Raw genomic sequence first — 25,867 nt, forward strand, 5'->3', positions numbered from 1 at the left:
AGTACGTTTGATGTGGTTGCTTGGGTAGCACCTTGCAATGAGATACAACGTGAAGAGTAATTCTGGAGGTCTTACCAACCCCACTTGTCTTGAACATACGGATTAATCCGGGATTGGATTTTCATTCCTTAACGACATTGATGTACAGCCGTAAGGTTTGTCCATCTAGTCAGGTATAACTTATGTTACCCTTACAAAGATGTATATGTTATATGAGATGCGTGACTTATGTCACAAATACAAAGATGTTAGATGTTATATGTGAAGATGCTAAAGATGACTAGGCACATTTAGGATGACCCATCCTATTATGATGATGTTTGATGTGATGATATGTTATATGATATGTAATGTACGATGTGATTCGAGCCTTAACGATTCAAATGACTTTTCTATAAAGTTATAAAGGACAAATGCTTTATAAACCACGTGTTATCTTAGCTAATTCGTGAGCTAACACTTGTTTCTTGAAAAGTGTTGCTCCCTCAGGTTTAGTAAAGCTTGAGCTAGATGATCATTAAAGTACGAGACATGGGTAGATTGCATTTGAGGATAACTTTAGTTTACCCATAATGGCTGCTCATTCTAGACATTTGTTTTATGCTAAAATGTTTATGTCTTGAATTGATACTGTGATCAGTTGTTTAATGTTGGGTAACCGATGGGTTTCCAATTGAACATATTTTGATGATATTGCTAGTAACACCATTTAATAAATGAACCAAACAGATTTTCTTGGTTTGGACTTTTAAAGTTGTTTCCGCTATCTCTTAACGCTGTTAGGCGAAAGTTTTTGGAAATCCATATTTTTAAACGACAGGTGTTACACTTAATGTATGAACTATTATGTCTTGTTTCCGTTTCTTGAACATTTCTATTTGTATGTGACGATGGTCAATATGTATTTGGCAACTTTGTAAACTTATCTTGGATGATATACATATATATATATATATGCTCAATGCCTTCAACAATAAGATCAGCCAATTTAGTAGTGCCATGAAAACTTGCACTTTGAAATCATTCTTGTTGAAAGATGGTCACCAAAAAAATTTGCCAACTAAAGGTCTTACTTGTAATAGTTTACGCCAACTCCAAGATGAGTTACCACGCAAATGAACATCCCAAAAGCTTCTCCCCCTAAGTTTATAACTATGAATCCATTTAACCCATAAAGATTCTTTGGATGTAAGAATACTTTTAATTTGTGCAGCCATTAGAGCAATATTACAAGTTTCAAGACTTTTAATTTCTAAACCGCTTTCATCTTGGTTTCCTCAAAGTATACCACGCCATGCTTTTCATATGTGGCTCATGTTTAACGGAAAACTGAAGACTCATGATAAAATGAAGCATTGGGACGTTGGGAGTGCCACTAACCTTAACTTTTTTTTGGGTAAAGGGTTACCCCGATGATTTTATAACAACTCAAACAATGAAGTACAAGTAATGTGACCAAATGTCACATTAGTTCATATTTGCGACAGCCTCACAAATATGGTTTCGCCTAATCTAGCTAGCAAAACTAACTTAATATTCTCGACATTACAAACTAAATTAAATAAACATGATGACACATAATGTAATGAAGAAAATAGTCATCAATGGCACTTCAAACTTCCACATAGCTTCCATTTTCACGTGAATCTAAAGATTATCCTTGGAGAACACAATCGGGAAGTCCCCATTTATCAAGCAGACCTCTAACATGATCATTCTTTTTGAACTTCATCGTGGCTAACTTTAGACGTATTGTGTCCCGAATAATGTCCACCATCTTTGTAACCGTCCTTGAATCATTAGAAAACATTCATCAATTCCTTTCCTGCCAAATGAAGTATGCCACAGCAGCCAGCGTAATTTTCCCAATGATTCTCTTGGCAGATATACTTCGTGCATACGGCTTCATCCACTCAATGATATCATTCCATCTACATGAGACGTTATCCATGCATGCAAGTGGTTTAAACATATTCCACACCTGCTCAGAATAAAGGCATTCAAAAAAATGCTCGTGCGAATCCGGACCCCTGTAACATAATGAACAACAAAGAAGGTTAAGGTTAACAGGTCCTCCAACATCCCACTGTTTTAGCCTGTCATGCGTTTTAAGTTTCCGCCTCATAATCAGCCATAAGTGAAACGCATGTCCAGGGATACTATGAGCAAACCATACCAAGTGAACCCACGAGACTTCATCCTGTCTCCATCGAATAGTCTCCCAAACAATCAAGGACGAGAAATTATTCTCATTCCCGCTAATATCACGCGAAACAAGTGTATCATCTTTATAAACATTAATTGTTGGGGGAGGCAAGTTTATAAGTACCGGAAACAGGTCATACCAGGCTATAGGCCATTTCCACATCCCTGCAGCCATTACATCAGCTATTCTAGCATCCATAGAAAAACCAGCTCTTGCAATATTACACGGGGATATAATGGTTGCGAGTGGACTAGCTGAGCTCCATCTATCGAATCAGGCGCTTGTCTTCTGTCCATTCCCAATATTCGACCAAATATACGGCCTGATTTTGGTTCTAAGTTGTAAAGTTTTCTCCATCCCCAACTAGCACCGGCTTGAAGCGGTACGTCCCAAAAACTCCGGCCTTTGAGCTTATTTAAATAGATCCATTTCACCCATAAAGAATCACGCTTTGTCAATATGCTCCATATATGTGTAGTCATTAGACTATAATTGACATCCTGAATTCGTCGGATACCAAGTCCTCCTTCAGCTTTAGGTAAGCAAATAGACTTCCAAGAGGCCTTCGGTTTAATCTTTCCAGCTGAGTCATGACTCCATAAAAATCTTCTAATTTGTTGCTCGAGTTCTTTAATAATTCTAGCCGGCAGGATAAACACTGAAGCCCAATAAATATGCATAGATGAAAGAACTGAATTTACCAGTTATAATCTTCCGGCAAAAGAAAGATACTTGTTTCTCCAGTTATTAATACGTTTCTCCATCCGCTCCAGCAATATCTTGCAATCTTGATAGACCAACCGAGTAGATATTAATGGAACCCCCAAGTATTGCACTGGTAGCTGCCCTTGTTCAAATGGCATAATGCTCAATATCGCATGCTTCAAACTATCACTCACATTACATAAGAAAGTTGTACTTTTTGGAACGCTAAGCACGAGTCCTGACATTTCTTGAAATTCGTTAATCACTTCCATAATGGTACTCACTGAAGCTATATCACCTCTAGCAAACAGGAATAGGTCATCAGCAAAACAAACATTAATTACTCTATCCTTTGCACACCTGTTATGAAACCTGTATAACGGGTTGTTTGCCACCTTCTGCTGCAAGATTAAAGAAAGAACTTCCATGACAAGCGTAAACAAGTAAGGTGATAAAGGATCACCCTGCCTAAGACCACGTTTCCCTTTAAAATATCCATGAATGTTGCCATTGATAGAGATAGAGAAAGACGTGGTTGTAACACATGCCATTATCCATTATACCATTTTAGCCTGGAGTCTGAATCCCATCAATATTTTTTCCAAAAAGACCCAATCGACAATGTCATACGCCTTTTGAATATCTACTTTGAATGCACAACGTGGTGGACCTCTGTTATTATGATAACCATGCATGATCTCCTGCGTAATAAGAATGTTATCTGAAATACGTCTACCAGGGACAAATGCGGACTGGTTTATGCTTACAAGTTCTTCTAATCCTTCTTTCAATCTATTGGTGATTATTTTGCTTATGCATTTATATAGGACGTTGCAGCAAGAGATCGGTCTGTAGTCACTAACAACCGAAGGAGTAGTTACCTTGGGGATCAAAGCGATGATGGTATGATTGAGTTCTTTAAGCAGTCGACCCGTGACAAAGAAATCTTGAATCGCATCACATACATCATCACCAATAATAGGCCATGCTGCTTTAAAGAAGGCTGAAGTATACCCATCCGACCCGGGAGCTTTATTTTCTCCTATTGAGAACATGGCATCCTTCACCTCATCTTTTGTAACCTCTCGAATCATACGACCTGCCTTTTGGGGATCCAATTTCCTTGAGAACAAATGCGAATCTGGTAGCTGTGAAATATTCCTTTTTTCCCCCAAAAACTGCTCATAATGTTCAACAAAAACGTTAGCCACATCTGCACCTTCCACGATATTCCCATTTTTATCCTTGATAGCTTCAACTCGAATCCTATGATTTTTACATTTAATAGAGTTGTGGAAAAAAGCTGTGTTGGAGTCACCTGCCTTGAGCCAACTTATTTTAGATTTCTGTTTTAGAAATCTTTCTTCATCGATGACAGCCACTCTAAAGTTGTTTAAGAAGGCCACTTCATTCTTTCTAAGCGTGGCATTTGAGGGATCTTTATCAATTTCCAATTGAACAACATCAAGTTCATCCCTTCGTTGTTTCACACGATCATGTAGATTTCCTTGTTTGACTAGCATCCCACGTAAAGGGTTCTTAAGAGCCCTAAGTTTTTTAACCACCACAAAAATCTTATGTCCCTGCACTTGATCGTTCCATCCCTTCTCAACCAGCTCCTTAAACCCGTCTTTATAAACCAGAAAATTAGCAAACTTGAAAGGTTTTGGCCGAGATCTCGCAACCGCAGGTAATTTAAGAATACAAGGTGAAGGATCAGAAACCCGATATGGTTGAAAGATAGCATATGAAGCGGGAAACATGTCCGTGAAATGAACATTTCCAAGAATACGATCAATCTTCTTTAGGATGCCTACTCCTCTTTTTGGCTTTTGACTCCATGTATAGTGAATTCCTGTACCTTTAATGTCAAATACTTCAATCTTCTCAACACACTGCTTGAATTCTCGCATTCCAATACTGATAGATGAAGAACCGGAGAAATTATCTTCCAAGTTTAAAGAGGAATTAAAGTCACCCAAAATTACCCATGGTTTATCAGCAACAAACTATTTATGCATGCATAAGTCTTGCCATAGATCACGCCTGTGTTTATAGTAGTTATCCGCATAAACAAATGAACAAAATAACGCTTTCCCGTCCACTGTAAACACAACCTGAGCATGAATTACTTGAGCAGTTTGAGCAAGAACCATCACTATTCCATCCAATAATAATACGTGTTCCTTTAGTACACACATTACCGTTAGAAGTCCAATCCCATGAATTACACACTTTCTTACATATGGTAACTAGTTGAGAAACATCAACATGAGACTCCATGATAGCACAGATATTCAGGTGATTTTCAGCAATTACCTGACGAACCTCTTTTTGTTTTAGGGGTCGGTTCAAACCCCTTATATTCCATGCAGCCACACTACCCATCGGAAACCCATATAACGGGAGTGCTTGCCCCCTCTAATGTAGTTGTTCCCCTTGCCATAAATTTAGCAGTTTCATCAAGCACCATTTCGACCTCATCATCATCTGAATCAGTATACTTCAAGTCTACATTTTCCTTTCTACCTTCATCCTTCTCCTCCATAGTCTTGAACAATGGTTCATTACACCCCTCCCCGTAGTCATTCAACAAATCATAAGTGTTCTGAGTTGGAATCTGAGACCTACTAGCTTTAGGTGGATCAGACTTAGGCTTGGATACAGGACGATATTCAAAGACCAGTTTTGATTTTTTAAAGCTAAAACCCTGCTGCTGATTTGCTTTTCTTCTCACTTCCTGAAATCCATCCTCATCAACCGTCACCCCCTTTTTCTGGACAACATTGATCTTTTTTGGACATGACGTATCCTCATGCCCAAAAACACAACATGTGGAGCACCTTGGTGGACTCCATTCATATACAAATTTGATTTAATCTTTTGTAAACCCCTCCCCTTCCAAATGTGGTATGGCGATAACCAAAGATTCTTTAAGTTCCTTTTTAGCCGATACTTCAATTTGTGCTCCTGCATAGTTAGCACGACCCCAAGATTCCAAACACATACTGTTTGTGTATGAATCTAACTGTCTGGGATTACCCAGCTTTGTAGCCAAGAGACTAAGGCCATCATCCGTGTACGCAGCCATAGGTATCTTATGCATCTTAACCCAAACCGGGACACTCGTAATGTCCTCTTTTTTAAGCATAACATTTGGTGTCCATTTGTTCAAAAATATAGGTACACTACGAATTAACCATGGACCTTCATTCAACACTTTTTGCATCCCTTCATTTGAGTTAAACTTACAGAAGAAAAAACCATTCACATTCATCATGATTTTAATAAACCCATGCTTTACCCAATTATTTCTTGCAAAATTCTCCACAACAGGGAAAGCAACTCTTTTGCCAATAAAATAACCAGAGAGCGTATATTGGTATCTATTAAAAACCTGTTTAACCGATTCCTTAGGCACAGACAACATCAGCTTCCTCTATCTCCTCATTTGCTTCCAATTTTCTGAAATTAACTTTGCAAGTATCATACCCATTTTGTAATTTTTCAGCGTACAAAATTGGAGCCTTACCCGATTCCTTTTGCTTCAAAGTTTTCTCATCTGCATCAACAACTTTATTTCATGAAATGTCTTATCTTCTCCTATTGACACATTTGAATCCAACTTCTGTTTCACCTCAACATCTTTTCCAGTATCAATATTACCACATACTTCAGTATCATGCACAATCTTCTCCTGGTGTGTATGAGGCACTTCCTTAAAATCTCTTGAAGCTTTGTTCTCCTGAATATTGATATTATGGGGTCATTTTGGAACATCATAAACATGTGATGAAGAAAGATCACCACTCATAGTAGTGTCAGCTTTCCTATCAGAATTCCAAATTTGAATCTTTCCGCTCCCACTATCATCTTTACCCAAGTTCAGGTTCGGATTTTTCAAGATTCCACGAATTGGGCCCCGCTTACCATCAATATTTGTGACCTTAGAAGCAATGCCAGAAAGTACACCCTTGGCAGCCGGAACTCTCTCCATTAACGAAAATAAACCATGCACTTAACAAAAAAACCAAGAAACCCTAGATCCTTCGCAACGTGCAAGCAACAAAAAAGACAAAACCCTAACCCTATAGATAAACCCTAATCGCAACTGGCCCCTAGACTCACTAGAATACCAGGTTAAATCGAAGGTTACTACGTCGAAAGCAACCCAATAAAACCCAAAACGCTAGCAAATCAGAAATCCAGGAGGGAAAAGAATTTATCGAGCGAAAAAGCAAAGAAAACCCTAAACGAACAGGAAGAAAATAAAGATAAAACAATGATTAATCCATATTGAATGTTATCACAGCCAAATCAGGAAGAATGATGATCGAGAAGGGTTTTTTAGGAAGAAGAAAAAAATCGCCCATAGTAGAGGAAATCTGACCAAGTGTCATACTAGGGCGACGTATTTCACATTCATCTATTAAAATGATCTCTACTAACCTTAACTTACTTGTTTGTTCTTTATTCAAAACAGGTCCGGATTCTCTCGAGCATCTCTTCTTTAAGTGCGGCTATTCGGATCAAATCTGGTGTATTATTTAGAGAAAGGCTGGAATGCAACACTTACCTGCTAAATGGAGGGACATCGTTGATTTCTTGCAACCTAAAGCTACGTCTAAGTCTATTCATGTTATTGTTGGGAAGCTGTGTGTTGCTGTTGCGGCCTATTTTATCTGGCAAGAAAGAAACAACCGCACCTTCTATAATAAGGTGCGCTCGACTGGTCAATTGGGAGATGTTATTATTAACACTGTTCGCTACCGTTTGGTTACTTTGAGGATGAAGAATACACCAAACGTAGCTAGGATTCTTGGAGATTGGAAGCTGCCGATGGATCTCATACAACAAGGAAGCTAGCCTAATGCTTACATGTAGCTTTGTATGAGCTGCGTATGTTCATCATGAGAGCTTTGTGATTTTATTTTCACTTGAGTTTCACTAGATTTAGTGTTTGTTCTTTGTAGTGCTTATTATTTTATGATTTTCACATACATTACGGCATGTCGTATGTATAAACTAATGTGATACCTCAGTCACATTACTTGTAAATTTGGTTCAGTTATATATAAAAATCATCGGGGTATCCTTTTACCCAAAAAAAAAACCCGCCTTCATCTTTAGGTAAACAAACTATATCCCAAGCTACCTTGGATTTGCCTCTTTTTTACTCTCCTTGGGACTGTAGGAAGTTCCTCATAATTTGTTCAATGTCATGAATGACATGAGCAGGTAAAATGAAAACAATAGACCAGTAAACATGCATGGAGGATAGTACCGATTGAATAAGTTGTAAACGACCTGCAGAAAGAAACTTATTTTTCCAGTCACTTACCCTTCTTTGAATTCGATCGACAAGCTCTTTACAATCCCGATACATAAACCTAGTCGAAACCAAAGGGACTCCAAGATATATTACCGGCAAATTTCCCTCCAAAAAAGGCATGACGTTCAAAATCCCAATCTTCACATTATTCAACACAATGCAAAAGAAAGCAGTGCTTTTAGGGAGACTAGGTGCCAACCCAGAAGCATGCTTAAATTCCTCCCAAGTAGTCTGAATGACCTGTGTTGAAGCTACATCACCATGTACAAAAATGAATAAATCATCAGCAAAACATAGATTATTTATATGCTCCTCCTCACATCGGTGGTGATACTTGAACACTTCAGAATTCCTAACTGCATGTTGTACCATTAAAGTGAGAATTTCCATAATCAAAGTGAACAAATAAGGCGATAATGGATCACCTTGTTTCAGCCCTCTTTTACTTCTAAAAAAACAATGAAGAGAACCATTAATGTACCAAAAAAAGAGAGTCAGTCGAGACACATTCCATAATCCAAGCAATCATAGTGGGATGAAAACCAAATCCATGTAAAACTGATCGCAAGAAACCTCAATCGACAGTATCATATGCCTTTTGTATATCAACTTTAAAAGCACATCTAGCTGGGCCCCGATCTAAGTGATAGTTGTGCATAATTCTTGGGTTAACAAAATATTATAAGAAATCCTTCTCCCAGGAACGAAAGCAGATTGGTTAATACTAACCAAATTAGAAAGACAACCTCTTATCCGATTTGCAATAATTTTAGTGATACATTTCAAGATAACATTGCATAAAGAGATGGGTCTGAAATCATTAATCTGGGTAGGAGATTGTACCTTTGGGATAAGAGCAATAACTGTGTGGTTTACCTCCTTGAGAAGCTTTCTACTAGTAAAGAAATCTTGTACTGCTGCCGTAAAATCATTACCCACAATATCCCAAGCTTCTTTGAAAAAAGCTACAGTAAAGCCGTCTAGACCTAGTGATTTATCATCTCCCATAGAAAAAATTTCCTCCTTAACTTCCAAGGTAGTCACCTAACGAACCATATCTTTAGCTTTTTCATTAGATAAGGAGTTTCGAAACAAAGAAGAAGTGTTAAGCAAGGATACCTGATCAGCCTTACCAATGAAGTTCATATAATGATCAATAAACAGATTACATAAATCTTCTCCATCAACAATAGCCCAATTCGAATCCACCACATTATCAATTCGATTGCTGGCTGTTTTGCTTTTAACCACTTTATGATAGTAGGCCGAATTTGAATCTCCAACTCTTAACCATTCAATCTTCACCTTTTGTATTAGAAAATTTTCCTCAAAGAGAAAAGAATCTTGAAAATATTTCAAATATGCAGCCTCCTCTTCTCTGAGCAACGAGTTGAATGGATCTTTATCCAATGCCTTCTAAACCTCATCTAGGCATGACCTCAAAACTTCCACTTTTTTCACTAGCACGAACATCTTTTTTTTCGGTAAAAGGCCGTCACCCCTTATGAATATTATAACAATATCTCCATAAAGTACAAGTAATATGACAGAGTGTCACATTAGTTCATACATCAACTAGGAAGCCTAGATTGAAACTATTTAACAAATTACATTACATCCTAGTAGACATCAACTAAGAATGAAATGCAAAAAGCACGTAGATTATATCAACAATCATCCAGAAGATGCCCCACTGGCAGATTCCAAGCATCGAGCAATTGTTGAACTGACGAAGTGTTCTAGAATCTCATAGAGATCAGTTTCAATCGAACTGTGTTCTTGATAGATTCAACAAGTTAGTCACCGATCTTTTCTTGCTTGAGAAAAGTCTATTATTCCTTTCCTGCCAAATAAAATAAGACCAGGCAGCAACTAGTAGCTTTAGGATCACTATTTGCGCAGTTTTCTGGTTCTTTTGCGAGATTATCCTACAATATCATCCCACGAGTTCGAAAAATGTTGCATACAAGCAATACACTTCATCGAGAGCCATACCTTAGCCGAGTACTTACATTCATAAAACAGGTGTGAGTGGGAATGCATCCCCCGTTGAAAAGGAAAGCAACACATCAATCACAAATTAGTTTCACTTCCCACATCCCATAATTTATCTTGTGTTTTGAGTTTTTTCCTCATGACCAGCCATAGATGAAAGGCATGCCGAGGAATACACTAAGGGTACTAAACCATATTAACCCATGGAATTACATCTTCTCTATACCGAATGGTATCCCATATTGAAGTTGACAAGTATGATGAGTCCCTACCATTGTGATCATGCCATAATAATGTGTCTGATTTATTCTGTTGTAGTTTCAGATTTAGGTAGATTAATAAGTACAGGAAAGAGATCATACCATGCAACTAGAAACTTCCATTCACCATCCATAATTAAATCCGAAATCGAAACTTGCATTGAAAAACCAGCATTATGAATAGTTCTTGTTGTAATGCATTGAATTAACGGACTAGTTATGCACCATTTATCAAACCACATGGACGTATTAACACCATGTCTCATCTTCGAGACAATGTGAGGTCGAATAATGGTTTTTAATTGAAGCAATTTGCGCCACCCCCAGCTTGATCCAACTTGAATAGGCACATCCCAGAAACTGCGGCCTTTCAACTTATAGTCGTAAATCCATTTTACCCAAAGAGAGTCACGATTATTTAGGATTGCCCACGCATGGGAGGCCATCAAAGCCTTATTCATATCAGCAATCTTCCTTATCCCCAACCCGCCTTCATATTTTGGGAGGCAAATAGCTTTCCGTGCAACTTTGGCTTTGCCTTTAGAAATTGCACTGGGTGACCATAAAAAAGCACACATCTTTTGCTCGAGTTCATTTATAATTCTAGCAAGTAGAATGAAGACAGAGGCCAACTAAATATGCATAGAAGATAGTACAGCAGGTTAATCAGGATTCGTTTGCTGGTTTGAGTAGGAATCAACAAGATGAAAGTGATGATGAAATTGAATGTGTGATTGATAAACGTGAGATTGAGGCACATTTTAAGGTTTCGGCAGATCCTGAGGGGGCAAGCACTCCCGTTTCAGAGATGCCTCATGTATAGCATTGCTTCATTGAATATACGGGGTATGAACTTCTCCCCGAAACAAACTGAGGTTCGGCAGGTAATTAATGAGAATAAATTATATGTCTGTGCTATTCTCGAATCACATGTTTCTGCTTCTAAGCTTGATAGGATATGTGGTAATGTTTTCCCGCATTGGAATTGGACTTCTAATGCTCATGTATGTGGCAAGAATTCTAGAATAATCATTGGGTGGGATCCTAATATAGCTGATTTAATGGTGTTGTCTTTATCAGATCAGGTTATTCATTCACAGATTATCTTTATAGATGATCGAAAGGTGGTCTTATGCTCGTTTGTTTATGCACATAATATCTATATTCAAAGACGTGATTTATGGAATAACCTGGTTTTGCATAAAGCTTTTGTCCATGACAAGCCTTGGGTGTTACTTGGTGATTTTAATGCTGCTTTATTTCTCAATGATAAAGTGGTTAGCTCGTCAAATGTTGATATTTCTATGAGAGAGTTTAAGGACTGTGTCAAGGAACTTGAAATTTCTGATGTGAATAGATCGGGTTTACAGTTTACTTGGAATCAGAAACCAAAAAAAAGGGAAGCTTGGAATCTTGAAGAAATTGGATAGAATCATGGCAAATCAAAAATTTCTTGTTGATTTTGTAGGTGCGCATGCTATGTTTCAACCTTATCGTTTATCTGATCATTCGCCTGATATACTATGTTTCCCTATGGCTGCTAAATTCCAACCTAAACCATTTAAGTTCGCTAATGTTCTTGTGCATCATGATAAATTTAAACAAGTGGTTTCTGATCTTTGGAATATATCTATGGAGGGGCACCATATGTTTAAGGTGGTTAAGAAACTTAAGCTATTAAAGAAACCTTTGTGTAAGTTACTCTATAATAAGGGTCATTTGTTTGAAAAGGTTGTTAAGCTAAGACTGGAATTGGATGAAGTGCACAGAGCGGTGGATAAAGACCCTTTAAATGTATCATTAAGAGGAAGCTACACGAGTTCAGGCTTTCAATGAGGCTGTTATGGATGAAGAAAGATTTTTAAAACAGAAAGCCAAGATTAATTGGCTTAAGGTAGGTGATTCAAATTCAGCTTATTTCCATAAAATTGTTAAAGCTCGTAAGGCTAGGAATCGCATTGACTCGGTTGTGGATAGTCGTGGAAATCATTTAGATGGTATGGATGTCCTGGTAGCTTTTGTTGCTCATTATAGAGCTTTTATTGGTTCACCAGGTGTTGTTTCTAACCTTGATTTTTTTGATTTATTTTCTAATAAGCTAACATCTGTGCAAGCTGATTTTATGGTTAGAAATGTGACGAGTGAAGAGGTAAAACAGGCTATGTTTGATATGGGGGATGATAAGGCACCAGGGCCTGATGGTTTCAATGCGGCGTTCTTTAAGCATGCATGGGATATTGTTCGTATGGATGTTGTGAAGGCTGTTCAAGACTTTTTTCATTGTGGTAAACTTTTGAAGGAAGCAAACCATTCTATTATATCTCTTTTGCCAAAAGTGGTTGCTCCTAGTCGTATTACTGATTATAGACCAATCTCTCTTTGCAATGTTTTGTTTAAATGCATTACTAAAATTATTGCAAATAGGATTTCTGATTTTCTTACAGGTCTAGTTGGTATCAATCAATCCGCGTTCATCTCTGGAAGATGTATTTCTGATAACATATTATTGACCCAAGAATTGATGCATAATTATCATTTGGATAGGGGTGTATCGAAATGTGCCTTTAAGGTAGACATTCAGAAGGCGTATGATACTGTGGATTGGAGATTTTTGAAGAGAATCTGATTGAATTTGGTTTCCACCCAAAAATGGTTCACTGGATTATGACTTGTGTTGCTACTACTTCTTATTCGGTATGTATCAATGGTAATTTACATGGTTTCTTTCCAGGTAAGAGGGGTTTAAGACAGGGTGATCCTCTTTCTCCATACTTGTTCACGTTGGTCATGGAAGTCTTAACTTTAATGCTTAAAAGACGTGCTCGAGAGACTGCTTTTTTTACTTCTCATCCGAAGTGTGAAGAGTTGGATATTATTAACCTTTGTTTTGCAGATGATCTCATTATATTCTTGCATGCTGATGTTAATTCAGCGAGGGTTATTATGGAAGCACTGGAGGAATTTAAGAATGCTTCAGGTTTAGCTCCTAGTATTCCAAAAAGTACGGCTTATTTTTGTAATGTTCTGAATCAAGTGAAGCTGTCGATTCTGTCAGTTTTGCCTTTTGAGGAGGGCAGGTTACCGGTTAAATATTTGGGAGTACCACTTGTTTCTACTCGTCTTATTTATAGGGATTGTAATGAATTGGTGGAAAAGGTGAGGAATCGTGTATTAGATTGGAAGAACAAATCATTATCATTTGCAGGTAGACTTCAATTAATACATTCGGTTCTTGGCTCTTTGAGTGTCTACTGGAGTATGATGTTCATGTTACCTTCTCGAGTTATTTATGAGGTAGAACAGATAATGAGGTCTTTCCAATGTCAAAAGAGTAGATCGAAGGTTGCTTGGGAGATTGTGTGTCTTCCTAAACGTGAAGGAGGGCTAGGGGTTCGTCGATTACATGATTTTAATGTCGCTCTCATGGCTGTTCATATATGGAATTTACTGGCTCACAAGGAATCTTTGTGGGTTAAATGGATGCATATGTACAAGATTAAAAATAAAAGTTTCTGGGAAATTCCGTGTCATGGTAATTTATCTTGGAGTTGGAGGAAAATGTTGCAAATTAGGCCTCTAGTTCGCAATCATTTTTGGTATCGTATTAGAAATGGTCACTCTGTTTCTGCCTGGTTTGATAACTGGTGTGAAGCGAGTCCTCTTTCTAACCTATTATCTCCTCGTGTTCTTTCTAATGCAGGTTTTCTTATGTCAACTTCTGTGTCTGATCTTATACATGATAATACATGGAGTTGGCTTATGGAGTGGGGTAATATTATTCCAACTATTGGCGTGCCTGTTTTACATCATGAACAACCTGATTCTCTATGTTGGAAGGATAAATTTGGGTCGATTCAACCATTTTTGGTCTCACGGGTTTGGGAAGCTATTCGTCCAAATGATGGGACGGTTAATTGGTATCATGTTGTTTGGTTTAAACAATGTATTCCGAAGCATGCGATTCTTGTTTGGTTAGTTGTGAAAAAGAAACTTAAAACTCAGGATATGTTGCGATCTTGGGAGATGAATGGTCCTGCTTCGTGAGCTTTTTGTGATGCCCAGCTAGATTCGCATAGTCATTTGTTCTTTGAATGTGGTTTTTCTGCTCAAATTTGGAAAGGCATGTGTGATCGCGTGGATTTGGCTTTTTTATTCTGATGATTGGGATATAGTGTTAGCGAGCTTTATTTCAATTGCTACAATAAAGAAGGCAGATGCTATCATTGCTAAACTAGTTCTTGGAGCGTCTTTGTACTTCATTTGGCAAGAGAGAAACTTCAGGTTGTTTCAACAACAGAGAAGGACGGTCCATCAGTTAATCGAGGTTATATATTCGACTGTTAGACTAAAGCTACTTTCATGTCATTTCCGGAAGACTCCTCAAATGGGAAGGCTTATGGATACTTGGAAGCTGCCGTTATCTATTTTCAAATTATAGTTGATCTATATGTGTTTAGATGGTCGATACTAGAGTAGATTGATTAGTGATTAGTCACTTGTTTTGATGTTGGTTGTTGCATGATGTGCATGATTTGTAACTAGTCATACTAACACTCAGTTAGTATGCCTAAACTTTGAGTTGTTTTTGATTTTAATATAAATCGAACCAGGGTAAATCCCTTTTACCCGAAGAATCTTGGATAATGTTCTTCTTACCCAAGACATAATGCATAATTAACATCTCAACGGAGGTCCTCTAAGATGTGCTCTAAAAGTAGATATTCAGAAAGCTTATGACACCGTTGTTTGGGATTTTCTCAAGGTTATTGTGGAGGTATTTCGTTTTCCTCCTCATATGGTTGATTGGATTATGTTATGTGTAACCACGGTTACCTATTCTTTGAGCATCAATGGACACTTTCATGGGTATTTCAAAGGCAAGAGAGGGCTACGTCAAAAAGATCCTCTTTCTCCTTACTTGTTCACGCTTGTTATGGAAATTCTCACGCTTCTTATGGAAAGAGCTCCAGGTTATTAACCTTTGTTTTGCTGATGACTTATTTACTTTCATGTGTGGAGAAATAGATTCCGCTAGATTTATTATGGATTCACTTGATGAATTCCAAATAGTTTCCAGTTTGTCTGCTAGTCTACCTAAAAGTACTGCCTATTTTTGTAATGTCTCGAACACTGTGAAGCAAACCATTCTTAGCATTTTACCGTTTGAAGAATGATAGTTACCGGTAAAGAATCTTGGTGTTCCCCTTGTATCCTTGAGGTTGGTTGCCCGTGATTGCAAGCTTCTTGTGGATAAAGTTCATAAACGAGTGAATGATTGGCGTACTAAGTCTTTATCTTTTGCAGGTCGAGTGCAACTAATTAATTCGGTACTATCTTATATCCATGTCTATTGGTCTTCTATTCTCATACTTCCTATGAGTATTATTCTTGATATAGAACAGATTATGCGCCGATTTTTATGGAGTCAAGGGGATATGTATCAAGGGAAGGCAAACGTATGTTGGGATGATGTATGTCTCCCAAGAGAGGAGGGTGGACTCGGTATACGTAAACTAAGACCTTTTAATGTTGCGCTCATGTCAGTTCATATTTGGAATTTACATACTAATAAAGAGTCCCTTTTGCTTAAATGGATACATACGAATAAACTTCGTGGTATAAGCTTTTGGAATGTTCCTTATAGAGGTAATATTTCATGGAGTTGGAGGAAAATGCTTCAAATTAGACCCATTATTCGTCAGTTTACATGGGTTAATATTGGAAATGGTGCATTTACAAATGCTTGATATGATAATTGGTGCAATTTTTGGATGAAATTCAAAAGTCCATTGATAACAATTCGTTGGATCTGAACCTTCGCCAAATTGAAGCTACATGTCTTAAAAACTTTAAAGAAGCACAGTTGGATGAAGAGAGATTTCTGAAGCAAAAATCAAAAGTGGAGTGGTTGGATATTGGTGATGCTAACTCAGCTTTTCTCCACAAATCTTTGAAATGCAAAAATCATAGGTCAAGGGTTGAAGTAATAAAAGATGCACTGGGAAAGTTCATGAAGGAGGGGATGCACAGATTGCTTTTGTGAATCACTACACCAATTTTCTTGGTGCGAGTATACCAGCCATGCAAACCCCCTCACCTGACTTGTGTGTGGCTAGCTTAGTATGCGAGTACCGAACTCCGAGTGGGGGGCTAGGTTTTCGTCGTTTATGATATCGGTTTACGAAACATTGGTGGTCCCCCCTCACCTGACTTGTTCTCAAAGACTTTAGATCATGGACGAGCTACTTCAATGATACGTAATGTCACAGATGATGAAATTAAGCTGGCTATGTTTTCTAATGGGGAGAATAAGGCTTTAGGTCCGGATGGGTATACATCTGCATTTGACTGTTCATGAGTTTTTTCGAAATGGGAAACTACTCCAACAAATAAACCACACCATCATTGCCTTAATTCCAAAGGTTACTACCCCATCCTGTATTACTGATTATAGACCTATATCATGTTGCAATACTATTTATAAGTGTATCAGTAAGATTATTACGAACAGGATTAAAGAGGGGTTGCATGAACTTGTTAGCATGAACCAATCAGCTTTTGTGTCGGGAAGAAGAATATCAGATAATATCTTGTTAAATCAGGAACTTATGCATAATTATCACAGAAGTAGTGGCCCGCCTAGATGTGCTTTCAAGATAGACATTCAAAAAGCCTATGATACGGTAGACTGGCATTTTTCGGAGTTGATATTGAAGGGTTTCGGTTTTCACCCTACAATGATTGAGTGGATTATGACTTGTGTATCCATGACATCGTACTCGTTATGCATTAATGGGAACTTGCATGGATATTTCAAAGGAAAGCGAGGATTGAGACAGGGTGATCCTATGTCACCTTACCTGTTCACTTTGGTGATGGAAGTACTAACGCTTATTTTGAATAATTTTGTTTCAAATGTTTCTAATTTCAGGTTCCATAATAGATGTGACAAGCTACAAATTACAAATATATGCTTTTGCTGATGACTTGTTTATCTTCTCACGGGGTGAAACGAGGTCAGCAAAAGTTATTATGGAGTCTCTAAATCTGTTTCGAGACATGTCTGGTTTAGTGGCAAGTTTGACAAAGAGTACGCCTTTTTTCTGTAATGTCCCTGATCATGTTAAATATGCTATTCTTGCTATCATGCCATTTGAGGAAGGAAGTTTACCGGTAAGATATCTTGGAGTCCCTTTAATCTCAGCTCGTTTATTATATATGGATTGCAAGATTTTGGTGGAAAAATTAGATAAGCGGATTACGGATTGGCTGAATAAATCCTTATCTTTTGCTGGGCGACTTCAACTGATTAGATCTGTTCTTTCACCTTTACAAGTCTACTGGGCATCAGTGTTTATTCTCCCAATGCGTATTATAAAAGAATTGGAAAGCAAAATGAGGGGATTTCTATGGAATCAAGGAGATTATGTTAAAGGCAAATCCAAAGTGTCATGGAAAGCTGTTTGTCTTCCGAAATAAGAAGGTGGTGTTGGCATGAGACGCATTGCAGAGGTAAACAAAGCTTTAATGGTTACACACATTTGGAGTTTACTTACCTATAGGGAATCCTTATGGGTTAAATGGATCCATGCGTATAAAATTAAAGAGAGAAACTTTTGGGACATACAATTCAAGCGAATTGTAGTTGGAGTTGGCGAAAACTTCAACTCATTCGTAGTCAAATAAGGGATCATATCTGGACAAAGATTGGTAATGGTTTGAACACCTCTGTTTGGTATGATAAGTGGTCATGATTAATGTCCAATATGCAGCTATATTTCTCCTCGTGAGGCTAGTCGTGCTGGTTTAATCTTGGGGAATTTGTTGCTGATCTTATTGATGGGGGGAATTGGAAATGGCCAGTTGCCTGGTTAGATTTATTTCCGATAATTGACTTGCCCAACATCCACCTATCACCGAATACTCGTGATTCATTACTTTGGAAGTCGTCTGATGGGAAAGAGCTTAATTTCTCTTCTTTGGCTGTTTAGGATACCATTCGATCTAAGCAGGAGGAGGTTGTGTGGCACAAAGTTGTTTGGTTTTCGCAAATGATACCTCGTCATGCTTTCCTTATGTGGTTGTTGGTTCGACAAAAACTGAAAACTCAAGACATTATTATGCAATCGAAGGGTGGAGGAAACATGAACTTCAATCTTGTTTGCTGCCCTCTTTGCCAACAGGGACCAGATTCTCATAACCACTTATTTTTTGAATGTTTGTTTTCATCACAGGTTTGGTTACGGGTTAAACATTTGGCTAAAATGCATCAAGTTAATTCGAGATGGGATGATATATATGATTGGCTGATTCCACGCGCTAAGTCTAATTTGGCTAGAAGTGTAATTGGGAAATTACTTGTAGCTGCTTCTGCATACTTTATATGGCAAGAAAGAAATTAGAGGTTGTTTTCTAACATCTCTCGAAATCCTGATCAAATTCAAGACTTGATTGCCTCTACAGTTCGGTTAAAACTTGTCACTTTGAGATTTAAGAACACAGCTCAAGTTGATCGCTTTGTGTAAGCATGGAATTTGCCACATCAGATGGTTGTCTTTGATCAGATTCGGCGCTAGGACGCTGTTTGATCTCTATAGTTTTTTTATTTTTTCACTTCATATTAGTTTATACTTGTAGATTATAGCTATTATAGCCTGTTTGCTGTTAGCGAGGCCACATATGCATGGCATGTCATGTGTATGAATGAGTATGGTACTTCAACCATACTACTTGTTTTGTAATGATTTTGGTGATGGTATAAAATTCACAGGGATATCCCATTAACCAAAAATAATTGGTGCAATAGTAGTCCCTTGTGTGACAAATTTTCCCCTAGAGAGATCGCTTCAGCTGGTTTCTCCATTGATAATAAAGTTGGGCAACTTGTTCGTGATGGTCAATGGAATGTCCCGCAATAATGGTTGCAACGAGTTGATTTCTTTACATCTACCCCCATTTTGTCTAATGTTTCAGATGCTTGGTATTGGCAAGATAGAGATGGTGCCGCAACACCTTTTTCGGTTAATGTAGTTTGGGAAGATCTTCGACCAAGACAAGCTAGTGCTAACTGGAGTGATTTGGCTTGGTTTAACTAATGTATCCCTAGGCATGCGTTTATTCTTTGGCTGGCTTTCAGAAGACGATTGAGAACTCAAGATCAACTAATGCAGTGGGATCTAACTCAAAATATGGATTTGAAGTGTACTTTCTGCAGGACTGAACCGGATTCTCATAATCATCTTTTCTTTGAATGTAGTTATACTATGCAGGTTTGGAATAAAGTCAACATGAAGGTTGTTATGTGTTCTCGGGCTAGCAATTGGAACCAAATTATTGATCGATTTCTACCTGTTGCGGAAAAGAAGACCATGGAGAATGTCATTGATATTCTTATACTTGCAGCAAGCGTCTATTTTATATGGCAGGAGAGGAATACTAGATTATTTATGAAAACTGCTCGCCCCCTAATGTTCTTGCTGAGATTATATTCTCTATTGTGCGAATGAAGATGCTTACATTCAAGTACAAAAGGAAGGCGCATTTGGAAAGGCTTATTGCAGCTTGGGATTTCCCGATTTCTTTACTTGTATTTTCTTGATCTATCTATTCTGTGATGAGTCTGTTGTAAGGTCTTGTTTGGCTAGCTTTGCTATTCTGGTCATTTGTTTCTTTTTTGCACATTTGTGCATGGACGTTTTTGTAAAGTCAACTAGCACCCAACTATGTTGCCTATTTTCCATCTATTTATATAATAACCAGGAGTAATGGCCTTTTTCATTTGTTTGGTTGCTTGATAAGGACATGGCTGGTCTTGGGCATGTGTTGAATATTGAAGATATTACATATTACTTGATCCCGATTTCTAAAGGTAAATCTGCAAAAAGTGTGATCGGTAGATTGGTTCTTGCTGCAATTGTCTATTTTTTTTTGGAAAGAGAGGAATAATTGTATGTTTGCTAATAACACGAGACCTCCTGGAAAACTAAAGGAATTCATTGTGAAAACGGTTAGAATGAGATTGGCTTTGATAAAGTTCAAGGTAAGTAGCAAAGTGTCACAACTACTCGAAAATTGGAAGTTACCCAAGAGTTTACTTATGGATGGTGATGACCCCTCCTGCGTCACATGATGTTGAAGTAAAGACTCTACATTAGCCGCTGCTCTTAATGTTTTTCTAGCTGATGTAGTTTTTCTATTGTTTACGTGTATTGCTTCTAGCTTGTTTAACCTTTTATATGACATATTATATACGGAATTAATATGGTACTTAGTCATATTACTTGTGATGTACTGTTTATTGTTGTTGGTAAAAAAGTATAAACATGGTGATCTTTTACCAAAAAATTAATGAAATTTAAGCATTTTATGTATTCATATAGTTGGTCTACGTAACATCCATGACGTTTGTACTATTCGTCGCATCCCGAGTTTTCCCCCTTAGCCGGGGTGTGAGACAGTGGTGGTGGATAGCAATAAACATATTGTGTTAAATTTTAAATTGCAGTGTGTTTGACCAGTTTTCTGATTTTCACACTCATTTTGTTTTTAAAATGAATATTTCACTGTAATTATATCCAATAAACTGAAAAAATCTTCATTGTCAATTTTTAATAATAATGGAATTGAAATATTCAACACTACTTATACCGAAAATAATGCAAACAAACAAGAGCAGAAACTATAATGAACTTTGATTCGATTAAAAAACGTGTGACTATCCTTATAGTTTGTTTAAGTTATGAATAAAAAAGCAAAAACAAGCTTAAAAATAGCGTAAAGTAAATGTTGTCGGGTTCAAAATAATTAATAAGTGGTTAAAAATAAATTGAAAATATATGTACATCTTCATTGTCAATTTTTAATAATAGTGGAATTGAAATATTCAACACTACTTATACCGAAAATAATGCAAACAAACAAGTGCAGAAACTATAATGAACTTTGATTTGATTAAAAAACGTGTGACTATCCATATAGTTTGTTTAAATTATGCATAGAAAAGCAAAAACATGCTTAAAAATAGCGTAAAGTAAACGTTTTTGGGTTCAAAATAATTAATAAGTGGTTAAAAATCATAATGAGAACTATAGATAGAAAAAATTGCATCAAAATATAGTTTTTTTCAATACCACACGTTGTTTACGTTATTCAAGCATAAAAGGGTAAGCATTGTTATGTTACAGAATTTGAAACCTACGTTGCTCCGATGTCTTTGTTGTTCAAAATATACATCCTTTTCCTGCTCTTTGTATGGCTTGAAGCATCTTCAATCCTAACGAACGCAGATAGATTAACTGCTGCTAGTTTGGGTGAAATTTCCAGCGGTGATGTAACAGGTTACGCGAAGCCACCCCTTGAGACCAGTTTTTTGGGCCAGTGGGTAGTGGATAACCTGAATGCAGGTGTGGCTGCAATGCAATTGCAATTGATGCCCAATGATAAAGTTGTCTGGTTTGATACCACAGCACTTGGGCCTTCAGCATTGAAACTACAACCCGAGGGGAACTGCCCTTTGAATCCAGACATAAAAAACCAGCCTGATTGTTATGCGCATGCTGTTGCTTATGATTGGAAGACCTCACAAGTCAAACCATTGACGGTTTGTATTTTACCTACCATTCTTTTCCAAGGATATATGATATGCGGTTTTAGATGAATTGAGTTTGTAGGTAAATTCACCAAGTACGAAATGATTTGTGTGATATTTTGGATATCTGGTTACGTAGAGACATTTTGGTCCTTTTAGGTGTTCAAGCTTAGAGCTCTTTCCTTGTACCAATTTTGATGTGCAGGTTGGTTCGCGAGTACCACCTTCGACTTCATAATACACCCATGGATTAGGAAATTCCTACATAGAAGGCTCTAATTTCTTAACTCCTGTGATTTCTAGTTCTACTAGGTGTCAAGCACAACTTTATTATTATTACTATGGGGTATACTTACAAGATTAAGTCATGTTGTGTCCATATGAACAAATTCAATATTTTCAAACAGTGAATGACTCATCAAATAAGTTATAGTTTGTTTTATTGTAGCTGTTAACCAGATAAACATAGTATTTTTAAATATGTTCAACACAAACCCTCATTCATCCTCTAATAATATGTGAATGAGAATTTAATAAACTTTAAAGCTTTATCTTTATTTCAGATTAAAGGTGATGCATGGTGTTCGTCTGGAAATTTGTGGCCTAATGGTAACTTGGTAGCTACTGGGGGTACCTTTAGTGGTGGTAAAGCCATTCGAGTGTTGGCTAACGATGATCCCAATGCAGACTTTGTTAACAAGCTAGATGTTCTTGCTGAAACTAGATGGTAATTAACTATCCAATACCTCTCACTAAAAGGCGCATTCGAGATTATAAATATATCTGGGCAATGAATCTATCAATTAGGACCATGGACTTGAAATCATATGTGGACTCTAGAATCCTGATATAAGCTTCTTAATCATCATTACCAAATCACATGGAATTTTTATTATTATAATTAACTTATCATAATTATCACATTAATATTTGTTTCTAAAAAAGATGAAAACTTCAACTCAATAACTATAACATAAAAAAAGATAGATTTAGACACATAAAAAAAATCCTACCCGTCAGCTTGGCTGCTGAAAGTCTTGATACATAATGCTCGGTTTGAACAACTAAATTTGATCATTACGATAGCTTTTGTTACTTTTCCATACTCTCAATGGAATTCATTGCAGGTATTCATCAAACCAGGTTTTGCAAGACGGGAGCTCGGTAGTTGTAGGTGGACGAGATTCGTATAGCTATGAGATTGTACCACCACAGTTGGACTTCCAACCTAAAAGATTTGATCTTCCATTCCTCAAACAAACAACCGAACCACCTATGGGCCCCGGAAGACCAGTTGAGAACAACTTGTACCCATTTCTCTTCCTCCTTCCAGATGGAAACATTTTCATGTTTGCTAATAATCGAGCCATCAGCTTTTGCGCATTTACTGGGAAAGTCATTATTGAATACCCAGAATTACCAGGAGGGTCTCGTAATTATCCCCCTTCTGGAATGTCAGCTATGTTCCCATTGAAACTGACGCCAGATAACCAAGGCATTAGCGCCGAAATTGTGGTATGTGGTGGTAATGTCCCTAATGCCTATAAAGTAGTTGACGCACGACATGTCACAGAAAAACAGTTTCTACCTGCCCTGAAAGATTGTCACAGGATCCAACCACTGAAACCTAATCCAACGTGGGAAGATGAGCAAGACATGCCATCCCCACGAACCATGGGCGATCTATTGTTACTTCCAACGGGTGATCTTTTGATGCATAACGGAGCCCAAAAGGGTTGTTCGGGTTGGGAGGATTCTACAGATGCTAATTTTACACCTCTATTATATACACCGTTTAAACCTATGGGTAACAGGTTTAAAGAATTGACACCTACAAATATAGCAAGAATGTATCATTCCGCTTCAGCATTATTGCCAGACACAAAGGTGTTGGTTGCTGGAAGTAACATGCATGAAAAATATACCTTTTATGGTGAGTTCCCAACAGAACTGAGAGTCGAGAAATTCTTACCGCCTTACTTGGATCCTCGACTTGATGATGATCGTCCTGAGATTGATGAACAAAGTACAGAAAAGGTTTTGAAGTACGGGAAACAATTTAAAGTTGCGGTAAAAGTCAAGTCAAAACAGAACTTGGAGTTGGGCGATGTTATGGTGACAATGTTGTACCCGCCATTCACAACTCATGGTTTTTCCCAAAACCAAAGGTTACTTGTTCCTACAATGACCACCATCGATAATAATGTGATCACATTATTTGCACCTGCCAATGGGATAGTTTCTCCTCCTGGTTACTATATATTGTTTGTAAATTACCTTGGTGTGCCTGGTAAGGGTATCTGGGTTCATATAGATTAAAACAGGTTCTTATTTTTGTAGTAATTTTTTCAATATATATGTGAGTGCGTGTATATATATATACTTATAGTGAAAAGTTATTTTAGAAACATTAGGTTCAAGAACCTTTTAAAATTAATCTTGATCTATTGATCAATTGCCAAATTTAGTTAATGGCATTATTGTAATTAAATGAAAGACTACTATGTAAATATATATATATATATATATACATATTATCCAAAGATAGAAATAAAAAAAAAACAGTTATCTTTTCTTTTCTTTTCTCTTCTCAACCCCTAACACAATATAGTAATCAACTCAAAATCCAGACTCACAACCGTAAATACAATAGCAATTAAAATTAATATGACATAAACTTGACCAACCATACAAGACTTTAGATGTTTATCTAGCAAGATATGATCCAACCTTTAAAAAAAGCTTCAAAGTTCAACAAGCTTAATCAACAAGACCTCTTTCCCGGATTGCTTGGTTTGCTTAAAAAGATTGGAAACAACAAAACGGTTGATCTGATCATCCAAGTCCCCCTTTCAAGGACATCGAACATACCCTTCCTTGATTCAAACTGAAAAAAAAAAAAGAAATCCCCGGTATTCATCATAACCTTTTTCAATCCAATTTTTGCCCAGGATTTCTTAACATAGTTTTCTACCACCGGATAAGCAAGTCTCTCCCCAAGAAAATAACCATAAAGAAAGTTGGAGAAATGGTTGTTTACCTCAAGAACCGATGAGAGAGGTATTAATAAATCAACGCCCTCAACCTGTTCAGCAGGGTTAGTGATGCGTAAATCACGCGACTCTAAAACACAACGAAAAGTAACAACTCAGACAAAGAACTAGCACAGTGGAATTTAACTATTTTTGGTATTTTTTGGGTTTTTAATGAAAACAAGACAACAAAATAATAAAAATAAAGGGATAGATAAAGAATCCACTACCCAGATTCATAAATGACTGGCCACTGGAATTAAGGACAAAGGAAACACTCCAATACACCACTATGTTTGATAAAAGCCTAGCCACCACAAACACAGCTAAAGGAATCAAAGATTTAAGATCTCACAATTATATTTGATAAAGGACGGACCACCACAAATATAGATAAAGGGATCATTCCAAACCACCAAGATGAAAGATCCATAAAGTTAATGAAGATTTTGGATAAGAAATAGAGGTTGCTCTATAGTAATTTCATTCAACTGAACAAAAGCTGATTTTAAAATAAGAAATAAAGCCCCTATATATAGCCACATAAACTATTTCCTAGGAATTATCGAAATACAATAATAAAATAGATAAAAGGTTGTCATGGGCAAAGGACAACCACTAATTTATCAACCAATAGGAAATGGACGGACAAAGCTTCTCAAAAGATTCTCTATACAAAGGACCCACAAACCATTAGAAAAATGTCTACAACTGTCATTCCTTATTTATTGGTCCTACAAACATGTGATT

At 37.2% G+C, this 25,867-nt stretch overlaps 4 protein-coding genes across 4 annotated transcripts; 1 reads left to right on the forward strand and 3 right to left on the reverse strand.

The window, feature by feature from the left end:
* Nucleotides 1–1,813: 1,813 nt before the first annotated feature.
* LOC122591591 lies at nucleotides 1,814–2,380 on the reverse strand. The gene has a single exon (XM_043763852.1). The coding sequence runs from the start codon at nucleotides 2,378–2,380 to the stop codon at nucleotides 1,814–1,816; it is 567 nt and encodes a 188-aa protein (XP_043619787.1).
* An 8-nt stretch (nucleotides 2,381–2,388) lies between these two features.
* Nucleotides 2,389–3,462, reverse strand: LOC122591592. Its single transcript, XM_043763853.1, has 2 exons — nucleotides 2,961–3,462; nucleotides 2,389–2,864 (listed from the first exon to the last, which is right to left on the reverse strand). Exons 1-2 carry the CDS (start codon nucleotides 3,460–3,462, stop codon nucleotides 2,389–2,391), a joined length of 978 nt encoding a protein of 325 aa, XP_043619788.1.
* Nucleotides 3,463–5,291: 1,829 nt separating this feature from the next.
* LOC122591593 lies at nucleotides 5,292–6,341 on the reverse strand. The gene is made up of 2 exons (XM_043763854.1): nucleotides 5,835–6,341; nucleotides 5,292–5,687 (listed from the first exon to the last, which is right to left on the reverse strand). Exons 1-2 carry the CDS (start codon nucleotides 6,339–6,341, stop codon nucleotides 5,292–5,294), a joined length of 903 nt encoding a protein of 300 aa, XP_043619789.1.
* A 10,407-nt stretch (nucleotides 6,342–16,748) lies between these two features.
* Nucleotides 16,749–24,436, forward strand: LOC122591595 (putative aldehyde oxidase Art an 7). The gene is made up of 12 exons (XM_043763855.1): nucleotides 16,749–16,828; nucleotides 17,010–17,338; nucleotides 17,430–17,671; nucleotides 18,733–18,884; nucleotides 19,269–19,393; nucleotides 19,472–19,583; nucleotides 19,713–19,905; nucleotides 20,007–20,084; nucleotides 20,297–20,366; nucleotides 21,784–22,097; nucleotides 22,649–22,812; nucleotides 23,213–24,436. Exons 1-12 carry the CDS (start codon nucleotides 16,749–16,751, stop codon nucleotides 24,402–24,404), a joined length of 3,051 nt encoding a protein of 1,016 aa, XP_043619790.1. The 3' UTR covers nucleotides 24,405–24,436.
* Nucleotides 24,437–25,867: the final 1,431 nt, after the last annotated feature.

Source organism: Erigeron canadensis, chromosome 3 (genome assembly GCF_010389155.1).
Source record: "Erigeron canadensis isolate Cc75 chromosome 3, C_canadensis_v1, whole genome shotgun sequence".
NCBI classification, from domain to species: Eukaryota; Viridiplantae; Streptophyta; class Magnoliopsida; order Asterales; family Asteraceae; genus Erigeron; species Erigeron canadensis.